The following is a 23072-nucleotide window of genomic DNA, read 5'->3' as shown; positions in this document are numbered from 1 at the left end:
TCCCCTGCTTGTGTTGGTTTCTTCATCTGCAAAATGAGGAGTTTGGACTGGACTGGAAGTCGACCTGAGTTCAAGGTTTCAGCCTGCTCTGTCACTGACAAACTGTGTGAGCCTGCTGCAGTGCCTTATATACAGGCCTCAGTGTCCTCACTTAAATTCAGTGCAGAGTATGGACAAGGGAGACTCTAAGGTTACTCCCAGCTTTGTCATTGTTATGGGTCTCTCTTCTGTATCACCCTCAATTCCAGGCTGCTGCCTGACTATATAACCCAGCTATACTAGCCCATTCAAGTTCCTCCATCAATTACAAGGGAGAAGAAAAGGAGTACAGACCCTGGCAGAAATTTGATTTGAAATGAGATTTCAGTTCTGAAAGTAAACTTCCCGCTGTTAACCAGGTTAAGACTATTTCACCCATGTAGGCAACATACACACCAAAGCTGGATTTTTAAGACTATTTCACCCGTGTAGGCAACATAACACACCAAAGCTGGATTTTTAGATCTGTTTATTTTGTTCCAAACCTTCTGAGGATTTAAATGTCCCAGATCTCAAGCTCCCAAATTTTGTTCGTTCTCCTTGATTTAACTGTGGTGCATAAGAGGCTGCATCTTACCCTAAATATTAATACTGTGCTGCTTTCGCCAACCAACATTCTCTCCAAAAGTGCACAAGCACGCACATGCACGCGTACATGTGTGGAAGAAGTAAACTGACACCCTGCCACGTTATGTGACACCTGATAGGGCAGATTTGGGACCTGTGAATGTCTTTCCTTCATCTGGAGAGAAGTGGGTAGCACCCTGATTCTTAAGAGCTATCCACACCATGAGCAACAAAGGAGGCCCTGCAGAACTGCCCTCAGGTGACTTGGTGGGAGTGGGCAGGGAGCAATGGAAGCAGGGGCTTTGTCGCTCCAACATTTTCAATGGCCTCTTCTGGGACTTAAAGAGCTCCTGGGGCCCAGCTCCTCCTGTTCCACTGCTGTTTGGGATAACAGAATCGTAATTAGGCAGGCCCCTTCCTATTCACAGAGCCAAGAACCAATGGGTTTTCCTTCGGGGAATTGATAAGAGCTGGACTGGGACCAAGGGAGGGGGCTCCAGACTTTGGCCTTGAATGAAGCCATCAGAGGCCAACCATGCCCCAGCTGCCTGTTTGTAACGGAAAAACTCATGGGTGGGGACCACTGTCTTCTTTGGAGCTCCTCAGGGGCGATCTCATCCTCCTGGCCCTGGGATGGCCCTGGCTCAGGGTGGCAAGTCACTGTTAGCTCTAGGTGACAGCCAGGGATGCCTGGCAAGAAGATGATGAAAGGCTAGGGTAATAGGAACACAGCAGAAAAATACCCAGCATAGGGAGAAATACAAAGAGGCTGAGTGAGGAGAGAGGCTGAGCTCCTAATAAGGTGAGTTGTGATGGCCGGACACAGCCTGGCTGGAAATGCTCTGCAGCAAGAGTGCTTCCCAGAGCTTAGGCATAGGGAAACATCTGGTACCTACTTCAGAGGGATGAAGATGGTCCAGAGTCTACCTTTCCTGGCACCTTTAATGCCCACTAAGTAGAGTGGTCCAGGATGCCCAGCATGGGGGACACATTGGGTAGTAAAGGCTAGGATGGTTTCCTCTTCCTAGAAGTTTTCCAACCCTATGTGCAGCTGCTGCCTCTACCTTTGGGGGATCCAGGTTGCGAATGGGATTTTCCCTCAAACAGTTCCTTTTCTGGCCTGGCCCAGGTGGAAATGTTGACCCGTCATGAATAATGAGAGATGGAGTTGGTCCTTCCCCAGGTCCATAACTATTGCTCCTCCCCCCACCATGCCATTCCCCCTGTCATCAGTCTTCCTCTGCCTGCTGAGATGAAAGGAATTTCTTCACATTTTGACAGGTGGATATAAGGATGGGGAGCTGGGACAGCCTGCAGGTTAATGCATTGTCCTGGAAAATCTGTAAAAAATCAGTGAGTGGAATTTTACGGTGTTTAAGGTCCCTTTCCTATGTGATATTCTATTATTCCAGTATAGGATTATAGCAGCTTGAGCCAAAAAATGAGATGTGGCTCAGCCTGAGATGAGTGGAATTGATGCTAGTGTTAGGGGCGGGCTGGGCCAAGGTGAGGCTGATTGGCCCAAGCTCTGGGTCCCTCCTTTCTTCAAGCACCCATGAGTCTATGACAGTCATAAAAAGAAACAGAGGGGGATGAGAAGGGAGAAGAGGCAGTAGAGGAAAAAAAAAGGAGGAAGGAAAGAAGAAAGCAGACTGTTAACCAACCATATGATGGGGAGACTCTCTGTACACTTGTAAAATGATATCACCCACACCTCTTGGGAAGCCATAGCCCTCAGAGACTCTGAGGCTAAACAAGGCTCCTTGTCTCATTTTACCTCTATGCCCTTTCCCTCGCACCCCCCAATGGTTCCTAAGGACAGATGGCAAGGAACTCCTCAGCACACAGAGGCTTGGATCTTCCCACCAGGCTCCTGGGGACACAGTAGCACCTTTGGCAGTTGCTTTTAGTGGGTGACTAACAAGCTGGGCCAGGAGTTCCCATCCTCCTCCCCCAAGAGTTAGAAAGTATATGGAGAGGGTCCAAAGGCGAGGGGGTGATCCCAAGCTTTCCTAGATCCTGGGAGGAGAGGACCCTGGCAAGTTTAAAGGCATTCACAGGGAGAATTTGGTTAATGAGTTTGGAACACCTGGAGCTTTGGCTCCAGGGGGATGGTCAGGTGGCTGAAATGCTGCATGTGCAGGTTTGGGAACAAGTGTGCTGGTGGCAAAAATGTAAATGCTGAGCAGGGCAGGGTGAAGGGAAAGGTTTGGGGAGGAGCACACAATGGCAAATAAGAGGCATTAGATTGGTTCCTCAGGGGTGGGGGAGCCTGGCAGCAGCTCTCCATTGGGGTCTGGGTCAGGGGTCAACATCTTATCCTTGCTGGAATCCCTTTGCTCTTTCTTGAACATCCTTTGATGCATCAGAGGGACGAACAAGAGGATTACAGCCCCGACGATGGGGGGCACACCGGCAAAGTAGAAGGCCACATGATAGTCCCCAAAACAGTTGCGGAGGAGGCCTGAAAAGTCAACAGAGACAAGTCAAGCCCAGCTTTGCCCTCCTGTACAAAGGTGCTCTCTGCCTCTTCTAGGGGCCATCACAATGCCTATCCAGAGACTCTTGGCCTGTACTGCCTTGACCCGAGAGCCCGCCTCAGTTTAAACACTCCTAGATGGAAGAAACAAAACCTCTATTACAAAGACAGGCTGCTCCTCCCTGAGGCACTGGGGTTGCAGGCTCTTGAGGTTATGAAAGAAGCAAATGAAGCTTCTCAATTTCTCCATTTCTGACTTTCATGAAGCTACAGCTAACTTCGAGTCACTCCAAGGTATGGAGTTAGGAGGGAAGCTACTCTAAAAGAACTCCACAGAAGATGGCCAAGACTTGTTTTGGTTCACAATGATATACCCTTCCACCCCCACCTTGGGCTAGAGTGTTCTTGTGTAACAATTCAGCCAAGTTCCTATTTTCCCTTTCTTTGAAGTGCCCATTTGCCCTAAGAGGAGGCTGTATGTGTATCCTTCCTTCCAGTTACAGATATGGTTGGCCCCTCTGGGTTCCTCTAGGTTACCAATATGGTAAATGTGTTTGGCATGGGATACGGGGCCTTCCCTGCTCACCTCCAGAAGCTAATGTGGGACACCTCATAGGGAGGATGAGCCCAGAAACACTACCGAAGAAAGGCAAGTAGGCCCTGGGGTAAGCAAAATGGAAAGAGATATGGATTCTGGGATCCACCTTTGGGATCAGGAGTTGGGTAGAGGCTCCCCTCCCCCTGTGGACAGTGTGGCTGTTGAACAAGGGCCTGAGTAGAAGGTTTTGTCACTGTAACACAGCATGACCAGTGCCCTCACAACACCTTGCACAGAATTGGTATTCAAGGAATACTTGTTGAGCTAGCCCAGTTGGCCAGCCTAGGAGACTCTAGCCCATGAATCAATATTTGCAATAAATCCTAAAGAAAGGAAATGATGTTCTCTTCTTATTAGTTTTCCTTGTTTCCTAAGTTCTCTGGGGTACCAACAATGTCCTTCTTGGAAGTGGAGAGAGAAATGGGGAGTGCTGAAAGATGGCAAGCCAACACTTTGCCTGTTGCCTGCTAGAAGTGAGCCTCATTGGTCCAGTCCTGGGTTGTGTTCTTAATCAAATCTTTTCTACAGGCTCAATTCAGAAGCTGGTAGAGGAGGAGGGGGTATCTCTAAGTCTTAATAAAACCAGGGCCCACTTTCTCTTCTCTTCCTGCTCAACTACCTTCCAAATAATTACTTGCCTGTAAAGAGAGAGAGAGAAGATTCTGGATCAATAGAATGGTCAGGAAGGCCAAACCCATTTCTCTCTCTACTGTCCCAGAATCAGCCATGCTGTCTACAATAAAACCCCACAGCAACAGATATACAGCCATGAAAAGCCCATCCCCCCAAATGAATCCATGCACATGTACTGTCCTTAGTCTCTTTCACCAATAGTGGTAAGGGGTTTCATGCACTCTGACCAGGCTGCTTAAATAGAAAAGAAGGAGAAAAGGGACTTTAAGCAGAGGTGCTTAGGAGATCTAGGTCCCAAGGAAGACAGGACTCCCCCACTCATGCCCTCCCTGCAATATTAACCTCACCTGCAATGGGGGGTCCGGCAATCATCGGCAGGGCCATCATGCCCAGGAGGTAGCCAATGGCCTGTGAGGCCTGCATTGGGCCCACCAGCTCAAATGCGATGGGGGCCATGATGGTGATGAAGAAGCCATCACACAGGCCCAGGAAGAGGCAGACAACGATGAGGCCCCCGAAGCCCCGGCAGAGGGGAATCATCATGGACATCAGGCCCAGGAGCAGGAAGGAGATGACCTAAAGGAGCAACAGCCTGAGGTCATGTTGTGCTTGCCTGCCAAGACCACATAGTAAATCACATCTCCTTTCTCAGGGCCTCGTTTCTACCATCTGTAAAATGGGGCAAGGGGATATCAACAGAGAGCCCAGTGGACTAGTTACTTAGGCCCCTTCTAAGTCCTGCTTAGAAGGACTTAGGATTTAAAGTTTTTAAGAGATCCCCTATTTAACTTTGATTCTGTCAAGACTTTTAAAAGAGGACGCATTCATTGCTCCTGTCCTCAAGAAGTTGTCTTTTAATTGGACTCTGAGATAAAGGGAATTGCTGTTGCTGCTTTCTGATCCTGTGTTTGTCTGCCCCAGGCAACAGGGTCTGGGATCAGACCATGCTGGTATTTTCAGATCCATGTTAGATATGGGAAGAGGAAGGGGAGGAAGTGAGGATGACTTGAATAATTGAATAATGATTAGATGGGGGCATGAATGGAAGGCACAGCTTCCTGAAATGAGGAAGGAGCCAGTCCTCATTTTTGTGGGAGACTGCTTTTAGAAAACACCTTGGTATGAAGGAGGCCATTGGGAGGTTCACCCAGGTTCCTTAGGCTTTAGGACATGGGACACACCACCCATCTCAGACACTCAGACGTTATGGCTCTGGGGGCTTCTGGGCTTGTCTGGGCACCCTGCGAAGGTAACAAAGGGGGCTCTAAGGAGAACCAAGACACTAGGAAGAGGTCTAGGGAGCCTGAAGCCAGTCCAGGGGGCACTGACTAGCCACTGGGCTTTCTTTGGGCTGAGCATAATGACTCTGAAGTAAAGAAGCTGCCTTTCCAGAGGCTGGTTTTTCCCTCTCAATAGAGATAAGGGCCACTGGAAACACAGCTAGCCTTTTGATGAAGGTCATCTGCAACCTGTGTCCGTGAGCCAGACTGAAGACCTGGGCTCCACCCACTGTAGCCAGCAGAGCCAGGTTGTCCCAGGGTCAGGGCTAAGGCCTGATTTGTTAACCAAGGCCTTGACAGGATCCAGGATTTTCTAATAGTTCACACAGGCAGGCTGACTTACCCAGGAAGTGTTAGTCACCACATGGTAAGGGTACGTCACCACATCAACACATGGAAGGCAGGTAGGAGGGTCAAGGCTGTTTCAAGCACTAAAGATTTTCTGTGTTGTTGCTGCCAGTGGGTTTGTTAGGCTAATTGGTTGGATTTTGGAGAGGATAAGAAATGTCCTGGTCATGCCATCTAAGGAAATCTCTTTGTTGAAGGACTTTTGAACTTTGCCCAAGATGTTTTGGGAAAGCTAGGCAGAATCTAGGAATAAGAACCCAGATATCCCAGTTTCTCCTCTAGGAGATTCATGTACAACTGTAAGATAAAACCAGACCCACCTATCAACCGAGTCATAATGGTATGGCAATTAAGGAGTTAATACCATTATATAATACAAAGGACCCCATTAAGTGATTTCAATTGGCTGTAATTACTACCTACTGTATCTAGCTGCCTCTTAACATCCTCCACGAGGCCTTGCCAAGGTTCGGAAATTAAAAATCCCTCTTGGAACTGAGAATCAGGCCTCAAGAATTGGCCCAAAATGAGGTTGTCCTGCAGGTTGTCACCATTTCCTTACCAATAGACTGTCCAGGGGCTTGACACCAGACACATGTGCCTGTCTTTGTCAGTAGTAGGAACCACAAAGTCTAGTGGATGGCTCTTCAGAACCTGAAGCTGTGTACACTCCTTTTCTCTCCCAGACCAGTACTCCTGCATCTGACCCGGGGAGAAAGGGAGGCAAATTCTCGTGATGGAGTATCTAGAGTAGCTCAAGAGAGAGAAGTTCATTCATTGTTTTGTGCTCTCAGCCTGAGACACTTACCAGCACAATGAGTTTGAACAAATCACTTTCCCTCTCTGGGCCTCAGTTCCTCAGTTTGTAAAATGGAGAATTTGGACTACAAGTTGATGAAGATATGTTTCAGCTAAAAAGTTCCAAGATTATTTTATATTGTTCTAAGTGGTAAAACTGGGTCAAGTAAGAGTGGAAAAGGAGAGAGATTGTTGGGTGGGTAGGGGAAATGGTCAGCAGAAGCACTGGGCCATTAGCCTAGTTCTCCTTCTGACTAGCTAATGCCTCTGCCTCTCTTGGAACTCCCTCTACACAACACAAAGCAAAAACTGCTTGGGCCCTACCTCTCTCCTAGGGACTGCAGTGAGAAATGAGCTATATGGCTAGGCAAGGGCTGCTGCTTTTCCTCAAGATAAAGCCCTGGCCCAATACTAGCTTACCCTGATCTCCAGCACTCTTTGGCATCTTGGAGTTGCTGATATTGACAGGGAAGACCCACAGGGGTGCCATGTGGAAGAGGCTGGGAAAGCCACACACAGTCCTATGCAAAAAGCCACCCAGGTAAGGTCTTGCTGATATTGGCACAGGAATTTAAAATTTTATAATTGGTTTATCTCAATCACAGCCTTTTGGTTTGACCTTGGTCTAGTCACTTATCACGTCTGGGACTTGGTTCTGCCATCCATCACTTAGTGTAAAGTGGAATATGAGAAGAGTGCTACATAGGAGTTCAGCTCTGCCATGACTGTCTGAGTCTTTCCCTCAGTTTCTCCATCAGTGTAATGAGAGGTTGGACTGGATGGACCATAATGGCACCCTGAGCTCTGACAAAGCAGATTCACTAGCTCTTGCAAATCTAACACAAAGTTAAACACAACAGGAAACCTTAATCATATCCTCATCCAAGACATACGAGGGTATTTAGGAAAACACTTGGGGCTATCAGAAGACAGAGAAATCCCTGCTGTGTGTATAGTCAGGGCCCCTTGGAAGTTCTTTTAGGACTTCTCCAGGATAGTCAGAACTCAACCACCTTCCTGATGGACTATTTGTGACCCACATGTTTTCTGGGGCTGCTGTTACCCCTTCACAGGGTTCCACACTTGGGCACCTTCTGGTAAACCCAGCTGCTGTAGCAAAAAGCATGAGCCAGGTCCGAAAGACAATATTGTTGCCCAGTAGACAAAGACAGACAGCTTGAGCAGTAGTCTGTATTCAAGCCAGACCAGAGCCCAGGTCACACAAAAAGTGGCCTCTCGAGCATCCACATGGGTACTGCCCACAATATGAGGCTACCTGTGTCACTGTGAGAAGGATTAAAACTTTGCATGGCTATAACACTTTTTACTTCTCAAAGCCTGGTCACACCTGTATTCCTTTTGATTCTCACCTGCAAGGTGAGATAGGAAAGGCAAGGATTATTCTCATTGCATGAAAGAGGAAAGTGAGGTGTAGAGAGGGCAAGTGAGGTCTGGCCTTTTCTGGCAATTTTTTTGTGCCCGTCAAGAGGATAGCATTTGAGAGCCAGTGTTTGGTACCAAGTAGCTCTGGAGGTATAAGAAGTGATGGGTCTGGGCCTAGAGGAGAGAGACACTGGGCCACAGAGTACTGCAGATGCTCAAGACCCTCCAAGAGAGTATAAGGTAGCAATGAGTTCAGTCTTCAATGGGGGCAGCATCTAACTCCTGGCTTCAGTTTCCCTCTTTCAGATGGGAGAGCCTTTATTAATAAACATTTTCTTTGAAAGTGTTCTTAGAGGTTCCATCTACACTGACAGCTTTCACTACATCCTCACTCCATTTTGATGAAGGAGGCAGAACAAGGATGATGATCTTCACTTGAAAGCAAGGGAAACGGAGGCTTAGAGAATTTGATTGACTTTCCCATGTCACACAGCAAGCTGGTGTCAGAGCTGGGGCCCAGGCCACAGCAGTTATACATCCTACCACTGTATCCCAAAGGCTGGAGATAACCTAGCATCTGTGGCAGGCTGTTCTCCCCACAGTAGACAGGGTGGTCACACTCACCTGCAAGTAGATCTTCTTAAGTCCAGGAATGGAGTCACTGACACGGCCTGACACAAGGCGCCCAAGGCCTGAGGTAGCTCCAATACACACCAAGAGCACCCAGGTCTGCTTGATTTCCAAGAATTCCTCTTCCACATACTTCATCTGAAAAGCATAGCACCAGGCCCCCGGGATAAGAGGAAGAAGAAGAGATGGCTGGTTAATTGTTGGCATACCCAGAACCCTCTACTGCTTACTTCCCTGGACCATGGCAAGAGTTCCTTCTCCTGCAGCAACCTCCCTTATAGCCTTAGCTCCAGAACAAGCTCTCTGGCTGTTTCTAACAGCTTAAAAGGCTGCATATCCCCTGGCTCTCTGGATTCTCGGTTTCTGAGCAACAGCTGAGGGCAGTGGGTGTCTCTAAGCCCCTTCCAAGCCCTGGCAGGACAGAATACAGCCTTAACAACTGAAAAAAGTCCAAGGGTTCCCCTATTATCTCCTCATTCCCTGACCCAGAACTGACAGCCTGGGGTAACAGCAGGTCACCAAGGGAGAAGGATCCACTAACTTCCAGGTAATATTCCAAAAGTGTGCTTTAAGAAACACAAGGTCGGGCTTCCCTGGTGGCGCAGTGGTTGAGAGTCTGCCTGCTAATGCAGGGGACACGGGTTCGAGCCCTGGTCTGGGAGGATCCCACATGCCGCGGAGCAGCTGGGCCCGTGAGCCACAATTGCTGAGCCTGCGCGTCTGGAGCCTGTGCCCCGCGACGGGAGGGGCCGCGATAGAGAAAGGCCCGCGCACCGCAATGAAGAGCGGTCCCCGCACCGCGATGAAGAGTGGCCCCCGCTTGCCGCAGCTGGAGAAAGCCCTCGCACGAACCGAAGACCCAACACAGCCAAAAATAAATAAATAAATAAATAAATAAGAAAATCCTTTAAAAAAAAAAAAAAGAAACACAAGGTCTGTGGAAGATAACACTGGACTACAACCAACAAATCTGTGGCCATGTAAGTTGGGTGTATGGTGGTTAAACAAAGCTGAATTGATTTCTTTACAGCAGGATCTTTGGTACCTTTAAAAGATTGTTACATATTATGAAGCTAGAGAAATCTAGTATATGTTATTTCTTAAACAAAATTACTTGACCCCAAAGACTAGCATTCCATAAGACACACTCTTAGAAAACTCTATCACTGAGGGACTTCCCTGGTGGTCAGTGGTTAAGACTCCGTGCTCCCATGGCAGGGGGCCTGGTGATCCCTGGCCGGGGAACTAAGATCCTACATACCACAACTAAGCTGGCGTGCTGCAACTACTGAGCCCGCGTGCTCTAGAGCCTGCATGCTGCAACTAGAGAGCCCAAGCACTGCAACCACTGAGCCCACATGCTGCAACTACTGAGCCCATGCACTGCAACTAGAGAAGCCCACACGCCACAACGAAGAGACCAGGCACTGCAACGAAGACCCAGCACTGCTAAATAAATTAAAAAAAAAAAAAGAAAGAAAAGAAAACCCTATCATTGGGTCATCTGGGGCAGCCTCCTGTATCCCGGTGATGCTTATCTTCTCCTGAAAATCCATCTAGATTTATCAGTGTGGGAAACCATAGGCATAGGCATAGGCCTCCCCCTGAGGAACTTCCCCCATTTCCCATTGAGGTCTTCCCTCAGCCTGTGCTCTTTCCTACTCTGGGTCTCTCCAACCACTGTTTTGTCTTTCTCCAAAGGTTCCAGGTCTGCCCTTTCAATGTCTTCTGCTCCTACCCTCTGGACTTCAGGCAGGTTAAGGGCAACGTCTTGGGGTCAGGTAGGGTGGACCCACCCTGGTATTCCTCACCAAGTGTACATAGGGAACGAAGTAGCCAAGGGCAGCAGCAGCGATCCCGAAGGCCCAGATGCGGTAGGTACGTTGGCGGAACACTCGCATGTTGAAGTACTTCCTGAGCTGAGCCAGAAAGCGTTGGCACAGGGTGTGGACACCTCTCTTGCTTGGGGTGTCCTGCGAGCTGGGCAGGAGGGGTCGGTAGGTGAGTGAAAGCAGCGTAAGAATAAACATAAAGGTACTCAGCACCTGGAAGGTTTGGGCGAGCTTGATCTTAGCCCCCAGCGTTTTGATGAGGAGGGGGAAGGATATGGAGAAGATGCTACTCCCAGCAGACACCACACCATTGGCCAGACCCAGACGGCGTTGGAAGTAATGGCCCAGGATGACGAGAGATGGCTGAAAGGCGAAGGAACAGCCACAACCAAAGAGAATCCCGTAGGTGAAGTAACGCAGGCTTAGTGAGCTGTGGGAGAGACACCAAGAGCTATCCTCAGAAGCCTGACCAGCAATCCACCTGCCCTTCCCCCCTCACCCTCCTGAGATCTGCATACCCCCACCCTTAACCCACGGCCCCAGTTACTACTGACCCTCAGAACAGACAAGGAATAGGACCTTCTGATCCCCATTTTGTAGATGGGGAGACAGAGGCTCAGAGAAGTAAAGTAATTTACCCAAGGCAGCATAACTGGGGATCAGCAAAGCTTGGATTTGAATCTAAGTCTGTGTGACTCTAGTTTGAATCATAGTACTCCATCAGAGAGTACTGTTCAAAAGAAAGCCGAAACTAGCCTATGCAAAGTCTGGATGAGGGGCTACAAAGAGTAAGTCAGTGCCTTAGAAAGAATAGTTACACCTATTGCTCACCTAGACACCATGGTTGGGCTGGTAACCAAAGCTTTATCCCAAGTAACAAGAAAGTTCTGCAAGGAGCCAAGATTCTAGAACGTTGAGACCCTCCATAAGACTCTTCAGTGTCTTTCTTCATGCTCAGGGCCCTTAATATTTCACAGAATGGTTGGTGGTGTTCTGAGAGACACCCCCTCCCCAACCATGCCCACGGTTTGGATGTCCCAAGACCGTTTACTCCAGGCCCCAGATAATTTCCATGGGGATCCTAAGGTAAGGAGTTTCTATAACTTCCAAAGCCTGGCTCCTGTTGCTGGACATGATATGGACTAGCTTCCCAGAGTAGCTTGGCTGCTTGATGGGAACTGGAAACTCAAAGAAGTTGTGAGCCTGGCCAAGTAAGAGAGGCTCTGGCTTAAAACCCTTAGGCCCTGCTTTGACTATAAACTTCTATAACAGAAGGCAAAGTATCAGAAGGGAAAAGGCCATGGGAAGGTCAGCTTGGCTGGCCATTTGCCCTCAGATGATACTGGCACAAACTAGTGAAAAACTTTGTTTTCTTTTTGATGCCTCCACATATTTTGCAATATTTCTTATCTGACCACGTAATAACCTAATACTTTCCACGGTTGGGCAGTTCCTCTCCATAGATAGATCCAGTCCTCATACTAAAGGACTGGACCTATGCTGCAGAGATGAAGTGGTGCTAGTACTCATGATTCCAAGACAGCTATCATCATCATTTCTTTCTATCTGCTTGCATTCATTGGATATGAGCAAGGGCTTTGGTTTCAAAAGGCTTGCCTCTACTTAGAACACATAGCTAAGCCAAATGCTCCTCTTCTGTCAGATTCCTTGGGGCTTCCTCCTGTTAGAGTCTAAGTACCATTTGGGATTGATCTGGGCTAGGGGCCTTGTCTAAGGGAGAGGAGTTATGAAGGTCTGAGGGAGACCCTCAGGGAGGGGGCCAGTGGGAGCAAAGCATGGGATTCAGTTCAGGGAGCTGTGTGGTGGATCTATTTCTAGCTGGGCCCAAAGGCAGGAGGCCCCTGAGCAGGCTTGCCAAGGCCTCCCCACCCCTGCCTGAACTTTGCCCCACTTCACACCATCCAAAGGAACTCAGAGCCCTGATTCAAGCAACAGGAAAGATGACTTGGAGTTCTAGCCACAAGCAGAGCCATTTTTCCACTGGATATGAAGCCATCCAGAAAGTTTCTTGGCTTTGAAGATGTTCTTACAGAAAGGGCAAAGGGGGTGGGGGAGGAGCTTAGGGGCTGGAGAACAGAACGCCTACTCCAATGTGCCTAAAGAAGAATGCCAGGAGAAAGCACATCTGAGCTCCTTCCCCTCCTGTAACTGAGCTCATGTGGATTGGAAGGAAAATGGGATCCGTATGTTGCTAATTTGTTTACACTTTGCTCTGCTTGGCCTTAAAAAACAGGCCTCTGCTGTGTAGCTCTGAGACTGGAGCTGCTTCTGAGGCCTAGCTCCTTCCCACAAGGAGCCAGACACGAGCTTGCTGAGGGCAAATGAGGCCGACCACCAGAGGGGTCCTGAAAGGGTTTGGAGCTGCTGCCCTGGGAGGACTGAGCAGATTACAGACAGGATATGGTTTTCCCTGCCTCTGTCCCAGTTGGATGGGACCAAGCCAAGAAACCATTGCAGGCCAGATCCAAGCTCTGCTGGAGGGTGGGCTGGGCAGCCGGAAATGCTCAAGTCATAAAGAAAGCTGGCTCAACCTCACAAGGCCCAGTTGTAGCAGAACACAATTATCATTCTCTGCTGTGAGTGGAACCTTAGGCCTGGAGAGCATAACCATGGTCCTTCTCTGGGGAGCCAAGCTCAGAAAGCAAGTCTCTGATAAGCTAGCCATGTCTCCAGGCTGGCATTCTCCTAACCAGCCCAGACAGATTGGAAGTAGGAGGTACCATAACTCCCAAAGTGTCTTTGGCAGAAAGTCATTGGAGTTCTTTAGGAATCCCATATTCCTCAGGCTGTGGTGGAGGGTTTTTACTTCTCTCCTCCCCTACAGACATGCTTCTGGAGAGCTGGCAGGAAGAAAGCAGAAAATGAACTTGTAGCCTGCTCCTTGACCGACACTACCAGTTTCTGCCAGTGGGACCTATGGGACCAGAGTTTGAGTTTACCTAGCTTAGGCCTAGTTGGGTAGCTGGGTGCTGGGTCTGTATCTCAGTGAGGGAGGCTGCTAAACGTCCCTTCTCACACCCAAGACATGAATCTTTATCTGTTCCAAATCATCCATACATTGCTATCCAGAAATGGAAAAGGACCAGAAATGCTAAACAGCCTTGGGCTCAGCTGACCTCTTTTTCAGCATAAGATTACCTTAGGAATCCTGTAATGGTAGGTGTTCACATGGGCTTACTCCAGAAGTTCATTTCCAGGAGGGCAGTTGAGGTCATGAGATGTGTGGCATATTGAAGGGAAATAGAATGGCAGAGCTGGAAGACACCTGAAAAGACCTGATCTAATCTCCTCATGTTACAGTATAAAAATTGAGGCTCAAAGAGGGGAATGGTACTCATGAATTGTTCCATTGCCATTCAGTGGCCAAAACTTGACTTGGGCCCAGCAGTATGAATGCCCAAGCTCAGGCTTCTCCCACCACTTTGGAACTCTTGGGTCCTCTTTGGGTATATTTCCTACCAATGTGTCCTGGGGACCCTACCAAGATGAGTCCCATTGGACAATAGTTCCTGGGAACAGGGTCTTGAGGACCCTACATGGAAAGGGCCACAGGGGATTCTGCAATGAGAAGAGTGTCTAGTTGAGGCCCAGAAAGAAGCCAACCCTCAGCCTTGGGCAAATGGTCAGCAACTCCTAGCCTTACCTGGTGAAGGAGCTGGTATGGAGGCCAATGAAAGCGACGGCAGCCCCTGCAGTTGCTGTGATTCGGCAGCCCAATCGATCAGTGAATATACTCACAATGGGAGAACAGAAGAAGATCATGCCCATTGAGAGGGCTCCTACCCATGCTGCAGAGAAAAGAAGCACAAAGACACCTTAGTTTAATGTGTTACCTGGTGGTGCGGCTGGTATCTCAGATCTTCTCTGGCCTTTCACTGGGGGCATTGCCTTGGTCTGCACTGCCAGCTTGCTAGTCCCTGATGGCCAGTGAGGTTAGGCAATTTTCAAAGTGCCTGTAACAAAGCAAGGTGAGAACCAGGAGTCTAGTTCATAAGCATACCCAGAACTTCAAAGCTGGGGCAGGGAGCCTTTAGAGATCAAGTCTGTGATAGAGACTTCTAGCTAGCTACCACACAGCTACACTACATTTCTTAGCCTGTTCAGCCGTTTGGCTTGACCATGTGACTGAATTCTGACCAGTAGCATGGGGGTAAAAAAGACAAATACCACTTCCAGACCTGGACCATAAAAAGACTACCATGATGTTTCTGCTTACTTGGGAGCTATAACGGCAGAGTGACCTTGGAAGCCATGTATTTTTTTTTTTTAATTACGAATCATTCTGTTGTTGTTGTTTTTTTTTTTTAAACTTTGGGTTTATTATTTATTTATTTATTTATTTATGGCTGTGTTGGGTCTTCGTTTCTGTGCGAGGGCTTTCTCTAGTTGCTGCAAGTGGGGGCCACTCTTCATCGCGGTGCGCGGGCCTCTCATTATCGCGGCCTGTTTTGTTGCGGAGCACAGGCTCCAGACGTGCAGGCTCAGTAGTTGTGGCTCACGGGCCCAGTTGCTCCGCGGCATGTGGGATCTTCTCAGACCAGGGCTCGAACCCATGTCCCCTGCATTGGCAGGCAGACTCTCAACCACTGCGCCACCAGGGAAGCCCCGGAAGCCATGTATTAAGACTGGCAGAACTGCCATCAGTTCTGTCTGGGTCTCTGAATGGAGTGAAGTTCCCCCTCTCTCTCCAATCTGGAACCCCTGCCCTGAATGTTACATAAGAAGTAAAGAAACGTCTTGTCCTTTAAGCTACTGAATTTTCTAGGGCTATTTGTTATAGCAGTTAAACAAACACAAACTAAAACAAAGAGATGCCTCTACAACCATTTTACTGATAAAGAAACAGGTCCAGAAATGTGAAGGGACTTGCCAAAGATCACACAGCAAGTTAAGTGGCAGAGCTGGGACTCAACCCTAACTCTCCTTATTTCTAGTCCAACGTTCATTGTATTATATCTCTTACTGGGATGAATGAAGCTTCCCATCATTGGAGGTGTGCAAGCAGAGGTAGATATAAAACAGGGGATTCAAGCACTGTGGTCAGATTTGGACTAGCCAACAATTCAAGCTTCCTTCCAGGGATGCTAAGCCAGATTTATAGCCTTAGGCATTGGGCTACTTGGCTTTAGTGCCAAGGAACATGAGAATTAATTAAGCCTTCAGGAGCTTAGGTAAGACTTCTCTTGGTCATTGGAACAGTCCTGTGAAGATGCTAAGACTAAGGAGTAGGGAAGACCACAGACAAAGGGCTCCTGGAATTGTACAGGAACACAGGGCAGGTTCAGGAGACACCCAAAGATTTATAAGGACACTATGCAAGAGGGTCATGTAACTCTCATGCTGAAATCCTTCATAAGAGCCCACGTTTGGCAAATCCCTGACTCCAAACTCAAATAAGAAGAGTTTATTCTGTTTATAAAGGCTCTTAAGTGTCTGTAACAGTCCTCAACAGGGAGGAAGAAATTTGCCCTTTTACTTGGATTCTTCCAGACCATTTCCCCTTGCTCAGTCCTCGGAAAGAAAGCCCAAGCTTTTTTTGTTTGAAGGCTGTATCAAGTTTCACCGTGGGCCTCTGTTTTCTAGGCTAAACAATTCTTAGTTTCGTTAATATTTCTTCTTAGCTTTAATTTCTAAATCTGTATTACTTTGAGAGCTCCCCTCTTAACACGTTCCTAGTCTTCATCATCATCATCAGAAAGTATTCATTGAGTGTCACCTGAACAGGATGCCAGGCCAGCTTCTGGCTCTCTTCAATTGTGGAGCCCCAAATGGGCCAGAGGAGTGCAGTCTGAGGTTAGACTAGTCCACTGTCTGAGTCTCTTTCCTCCGTGCCTAATAGGTTGCTCAGATCTCCACTGGCAATCTTTGCTTTGCTGTGGGTGCCATCTTGAGTCTTAGCTGGCTGTCTCCAACACTACTGGCCTGAGACCACAGGAGACCCGAACTCTCATCACAATTTTACCTAATACCTTTCAATTTCATTTCTTATCAGCTATGGGGCCTTGAGCAAATCACACAGCACTTCTCTAATCCTCCGACTTCTCATCTGTAAAATGGGGATTAAAATTCTCCATGTGCCTTCCCCAAAGTGTTTTTTTAACCTAAAGATTATCAGATGTGATCATATGTATGAGAGCTTTATAAATACCAATAGTCACACCGTACATAAAAATTAATACAAATGGATCATAGACTCAAATGTAAAACTTAAAACTTCTAGAAGAAAGTATAGGAGAAAGTCTTTTTGACCTTTAGTTAGGCAAAGATTTCATAGATAATTACCAAAAGTGTGATCCATTAAAAAAATTGATACATTAGACTTCATCAAAGTGTAAAACTTCTGTTCTTTGAAAAATACTGTTATGAAAATGAAAGGGCAAACCACAGATTGGGAAAAGTATTTACAATACACACATTGATAAAAGACTGGTATCCAGAGTACAAGTGTGAGTTGACTCTCACAACTCAATAAGACAGCAAACAGTCCAATTTAAAATACGGGCAAAAGATTTGAACAGACATTTTACACACAAACACAGGACATGAATGGCAATTGAGCACATGAAAAGATGCTCAATATCATTAATCATTCAAGAAATCCTTATTAAAACCACAACGAGATACCCCTATACAACCACTAAAAAGGCTTTTTTTTTTAAAATGACAATACCTAGTACTGGTGAGGATATAGAGGAACTGGAAATCTCATACACTGTTGATGGGAATGCAAAACGGTATACCTGCTTTGGAAAACAGTTTGGTAGCTTCTTAAAAGTTAAACATACAGGGGGACTTCCCTGGTGCTCCAGTGGTAAAGAATTCACCTTACAATGCAGGAGACGCAGGTTCTATCCCTGGTTAGGGCACTAAGATCCCACATGCTGAGGAGCAACTAAGCCTGCATGCCACAACTACTAAGCTCACACACCTCAACTAGAGCCCGTGTGCCGCAAACTACAGAGCCCACATACTCTGGAACCCGTGTGCCACAACTACAGAGCCCATGCACCCTGGAGCCTGTGTGCCACAACTAGAGAAGAGAAAACCTGCACGCCACAACTAGAGAGAAACCCGCACGCCACAATGAAGAGCCCGCCTGCCTCAACGAAGATCCCACGTGACACAACTAAGACCCAATGCAGGCAAAAATAAATTAAAAAAAAAGTTAAACATACAATTACCATATGACCCTAAAATCATTCTCCTGGGTATTTACCCAAGATAAATGAAAAATTATATTCATACAAAAACCTGTACCTAGATGTTTTTGCAGATTTTTCATAACTGCCAAAACGTGGCAATAACTCAAATTGTACTTCAACTAGTGAATGGATAAATACGTGGATATACATTAAGACAATGGGATACAACTCTGCAATAAATAGGAATGAGCTATTGATACAGGCAACAACTTGGACAATTCTCAAAGGCATTGTGCTAAGTGAAAAGAAGCCAGACACAAATGATTCCATTTATATGTAATTCTGAAAAGGCAAAACTTCGGGGTCAAACAGATCAGTGCATGCCAGGAGGAAGGGTGAGGGGAAATGACTCATTGTAGATGAGCATGAGGGAACTTTTCGGAGTAATGAAATGTTATATATTTTGACTGTAAGTGGTGATATTCTTTTGTCAAAATTCATAGAACTGAGCATATAAAAAGGGTGAATATTACCATATGTAAATTATACCTCAATAAATCTGTTATAAAAAAAGAAGAGGGGGCAGGGAAGCAGGAAGTGCCAGTGGGAAATCTCATTTATGATGTATGTATTTTTATTCTGGCTGGATTTTAAAAAAAATTAGTTCAAGCGTATTATCAAAAATGAAAAAATACTTAAATTCAGTAAATTATCTTACTGTCATTTTATCAACTACAACTCACCATTATTTGGCCCTTCTGAATTTCTAAAATACAATGAAAGCTGATGATTGGGCTTGAAAGTATCTTTCGCACAGTCAAAGAAAATTTAAATTATATTGGATATAGCTTTTTATGTTAATGACATGTATTCATCATTATGGTATCATACAGAATATTTTCACTGCCTTAAAAATACCATGCTCCACCTATTCATTCCTCCTCCCCTCCCAACCTCTGGCAACCACTGATCTTTTTACTGTCTCCATAGTTTTGCCTTTTCCACAATGTTATATAGTTGGAATCATACAGTATGTAGTCTTTTCAGATTGGCTTCTTTCGCTTAGTAATATGCATTTAAGCTTCCCCCATGTATTTTCATGACTTGAAAGCTCTTTTTTTTCAGCACTGAATAATATTCCATTGTCTGGATGTACCACAGTTTATTTACTAACTCACCTACTGAAGGACATCTTGTTTGCTTCCACATTTTGGTAATTATGAATAAAGCTGCTATAAATATCTGTGTGCAAATTTTTGTGTGGACGTAAGTTCTTGATTCATTTGGTTAAACACTAAGGAGCATGATTGCTAAATTGTACGTTTAGTTTTGTAAGAAATTGCCAAACTTTCTTCCAAAGTGGCTGTACCATTTTGCATTCCCAACAGTAATGAGTGAGAGCTCTTGTTGCTCTACGTCCTTGCCAGCATTTGGTGGTGTCGGTGTTCCAGATTTTGGTCATTCTAATAAGTATGTAGTGATATCTCACTGTTGTTTTCATTTGTATTTCCCTGATGGCATATGGTGTTGTGTATCTTTCCATACGCTTATTTGCCATCTATATATTTTCTTTGATGAGGTGTCTGTTAAGGTCTTTGGCCCATTTTTCAACTGGGTTGTTCATTTTCTCATTGTTGAGTTTAAGGAATTCTTTGTACATTTTGGATAACAGTCCTTTATCAGATATGTCTTTTGTGAATATTTTCTCCCAGTCTGTGGCTTATCTTCTCATTCTCTTGATATTGTCTTCTGCAGAGCAGAAGTTTTTAATTTTAATGAAATCCAACTTATCAATTATTTCCTTCTTGGATCGTGACTTTGGTCTTGTATCTAAAAAGTCATAATCATACCCAAGTTTTCCTAAGTTATTTTCTAGGAGTTTTAAAGTTTTGTGTTTTATATTTAGGTCTGTGATCCATTCTGAGTTAATTTTTGATAAGGATGTAAGGTCTGTGTCTAGATTCATTTTTTTGCGTGTGGATGTCCAGTTGTTCCAGCACCATTTGTTGAAAAGATTATCTTTGCTCCATTGTATGGTCTTTGCTTCTTGTCAAAGATCAGTTGGCTATATTTATGTGAATCTATTTCTGGGCTTTCTATTCTGTTCCATTGATCTGTTTGTCTATTCTTTCACCAATACCACACTGTCTTGAATACTGTAGCTTCATAGTAAGTCTTGAGGTCAAGTAGTGACAGTTCTCCAACTTTGTTCATCTCTTCCAATACTGTGTTGGCTATTTGGGGTCTTTTGCTTCTCCATGTAAACTTTAGAATCAGTTTATCGATATCCACAAAATAAATTGCTGAGATTTTGATTGGGATTGCATTGAATCTATACATCAAGTTGGGAAGAACTGACATCCTGACACTATTGAGTCTTCTTGTGCATGAACATAGAATATCTCCATTTATTTAGTTCTTTGAATTTTAGTTCATCAAAATTTTGTAGTTTTCCTCATATAAATTTGTACATATTTTGTTAGGTTTATACATAAGTATTTCATTTTTGGGGGTGCTAATGTAAATGGCATTCATTTTTAAAATTTCAAATTCCTCTTGTTCATTGCTGGTTTATAGGAAAGCGATTCACTTTTGTATATTAACCTTGTATCCTGAAACTTTGCTGTAATTGCTTTTAAGTTCCAGAGTTTTTGTCATTTTTTTCAGATTGTCTACATAGATGATCATGTCATCTGTGAACAAAGACAGTTTTATGTCTTCCTTCCCAGCCTGTGTATTTGTTATTTCTTTTTCTTGTATTATTATATTAGCTAGAACTTCCACTACAATGTTGAAAAGGAGTGGTGAGAAGGGACAGCCTTGTCTTGAACCTGATCTTAGTGGGAAAGCTGCAATTTTCTCACCATTTAGTATGATATTATCAGTAGTTTTTAAAATATAGATTTTAAAAAATTAATCTGAGTTTTTTTTATTTTTGAAACAATTATAGATTCACAGGAAATAGCCAAGATAATCCAGAGAAATCCCATGAACACTTCACCCAGTTTCCCCCAATGGTTACATCGTATATAACTATACTATAATATCAAAACCAGGAAATTGACGTTGGTACAATATGTGTGTATAGTTCTATATCATTTTATCACATGTGTAGATTTGTGTAACCACCACTGCAATCAAGATACAGGACTATTCCATCACCATAAAGATCTCCTTTGTACTACTCTTTCATAGTCACACCCAGTCCACTCCCTCACCATCCCTAACTCTTGGCAACCACTAATTTGTTTTCCATCTCTATAATATTATTTTAAGAAAGTTATAGAAATTGAGTCATATAGTGCATGACTTTTTGAAATTGGCTTTTTCTCACCCAGCATAATTCCCTGGAGATATATATTTGAAGTAAGTTTCTTGTAGACAGCTTATAGTTGGGGTATTTTTTTTTCCCTGCCAATCTCTGTCTTTTAATTGATGTATTTAGATCATTTGCAAGGAAGTAATCATTGACATGTTAGGGTCATTTTATTTTTGTTTCCTGTTTGTTCCCTCTGTTTTTCCTTCCTCTACTTTCTTTTTCTCTGCTTGCCTGTAGGCTCCCTTAACAATTTTTAGAATTCCACTTTGATTTATTTATAGCGCTTTGAGTGTATCCCTTTGTATACCTTTTTTAGTGGTTGCTCTAGCTATTACATCATAGTTTACTGATGTTGACATTTCACTAGTTTGAGTGGAGTGTAAAAACCTAAACTCCCTCATGTCCTTTCACTATCCTCCATTTATAATATAATTTTCTTAAATATTTCCTCTATATACATTGAAACCACATCAGGAATCATTATAATTTTTGCTTCAACTGTTAAACATAATTTAGAAAATCCAAGAGGAGAAGGAAACTCTATTGTATTTACCCATAATTTTACTCTTTTCATTGTTCTTCCTTCTTGATGATCCAATATTCCTTCTTCTATTGTTTCCTTTTTGTTTAGAGAATTCCTTTGGCCTTTCTTTTAGGGTAGGTCTGCTGGTGACAAATTCTCCTATTTTTCCTTCATTTGAAAATGCCTTGATTTCCCCCTTCATTCCTGAAGGATAGTTTCACCGGATATGCAATTCTGGATTGACAGTTTATTCTTTCAGCACTTGAAGAATGTTTTGCCACTTCTTCCTTTTACCCTCTGTGGTTTTTGATGAGAAATCCACTATCATTTGAATGTTTTTCCCCTTAATTAAGGCATCATTTCTCTCTCAATTTTTTCAAGATGTGTGTGTGTGTGTGTGTGTGTGTGTGTGTTTATATTTCAGAAGTTTGTGATGTGTTTTGGCATAGATTTCTTTGAGTTCACCCTCTTTGGGGTTCACTCTGCTTCTTAATACTGTAGATTTTTCTTTTGCCAAATTTGGGAATTTTTCAACCGTTATTTCTCTGAGTAATTTTTCAGCCCCACCTTCTTTCTCTTCTCCATTCAGGACTCCTCTGATGACAGGAATATTACATCTTTTGTTATAGCACCACAGTTCTCTGAGGCTCTGTTCATTTTTTAAAAATTTATTTTCCCCTTGTTGTTCAGATTGTATAATTTCTATTGTTCTGTCTTCAAGCTTACTACTTCTTTCCTCTGCCCTCTCCATTATTTAATGGAACGCATCCAGTGAGGTTTTTAAAATTATTATTATTTCAGTTGTTGTATTTTTTAGTTCTAAAATTTCCATTGTTTCTTCTTTGTATTTTCTATTTATTTGCTGAGACTCTATTTTTTCATTTGTCTCAAGTATGATTGTAATTGCTCATTGAAGCGTTTTTATAGTGGCTGCTTTAAAATCCTTGTCAAATAATTTCAATATCTGTGTCATCTTGGTGTTTTCTCATTGAAAACAACACGTAGTCTTTTCTCGTTGAAGTTGAGATTTTCCTAGTCTTTGGTGTGACAAGTGGTTTTTCTATTTTACCTGGGACATTTTGGATATTATGTTATGAGACTCTGTATCTTATTAAAATCTTGTGTTTTAGTAGGCCTACTATGACACTGTGCCAGCAAGGTACCACCACATTTTTTCTAGATGGGGTGGAAGAGATGGGGATGGAAGTCCAGGTTCCCTGCTTAGCCTCCATGGACACCCTGGGGAGGATGGGTGCCTTGTTATGCTGAGCAAGGGTTGGTGTTCAAGATCCCCACTGGTCTTCCTCTGATACTTAACTGGTTGGGAGAGGTAAGAGTCTCTCGTTACTATTCTCCACGTTGCTTCAAATGATACTGTACTGAGTGCTGCTAAAAGTCCTAGCTTCCTACTTGGCCTTCACTGACACCACCTTGGCACCTCTTCAGGAATGGGAGGACAGCCGGAAGTTACAGACTGGCA

The 23072-nt window shown here is 44.7% G+C and overlaps 1 protein-coding gene across 2 annotated transcripts in view; it reads right to left on the bottom strand.

The window, feature by feature from the left end:
- Window positions 1-490: 490 nt before the first annotated feature.
- Window positions 491-23072, bottom strand: part of SLC16A2 (solute carrier family 16 member 2) — a 117802-nt gene continuing 95220 nt past the window's right edge. Inside the window, exons 2-6 of one of the 2 annotated variants that reach the window (XM_057539062.1) lie at window positions 14252-14396; window positions 10567-11017; window positions 8750-8893; window positions 4664-4892; window positions 491-3070 (exon numbers count right to left, since the gene is read on the bottom strand). In XM_057539062.1, coding sequence (XP_057395045.1) covers window positions 2850-3070; window positions 4664-4892; window positions 8750-8893; window positions 10567-11017; window positions 14252-14396 — 1190 coding nt within the window. In that variant the 3' untranslated portion in view covers window positions 491-2849. The remainder of the gene's footprint in view (window positions 3071-4663; window positions 4893-8749; window positions 8894-10566; window positions 11018-14251; window positions 14397-23072) is intronic. The other variant, XM_057539061.1, reaches the window with a different exon arrangement.

The sequence above is a fragment of the Balaenoptera acutorostrata genome, chromosome X, assembly GCF_949987535.1.
Source record: "Balaenoptera acutorostrata chromosome X, mBalAcu1.1, whole genome shotgun sequence".
Taxonomy (NCBI): domain Eukaryota; kingdom Metazoa; phylum Chordata; class Mammalia; order Artiodactyla; family Balaenopteridae; genus Balaenoptera; species Balaenoptera acutorostrata.
Note: the sequence above shows the minus strand (reverse complement) of the source record. Positions and strands in the feature narration are given on the sequence as shown.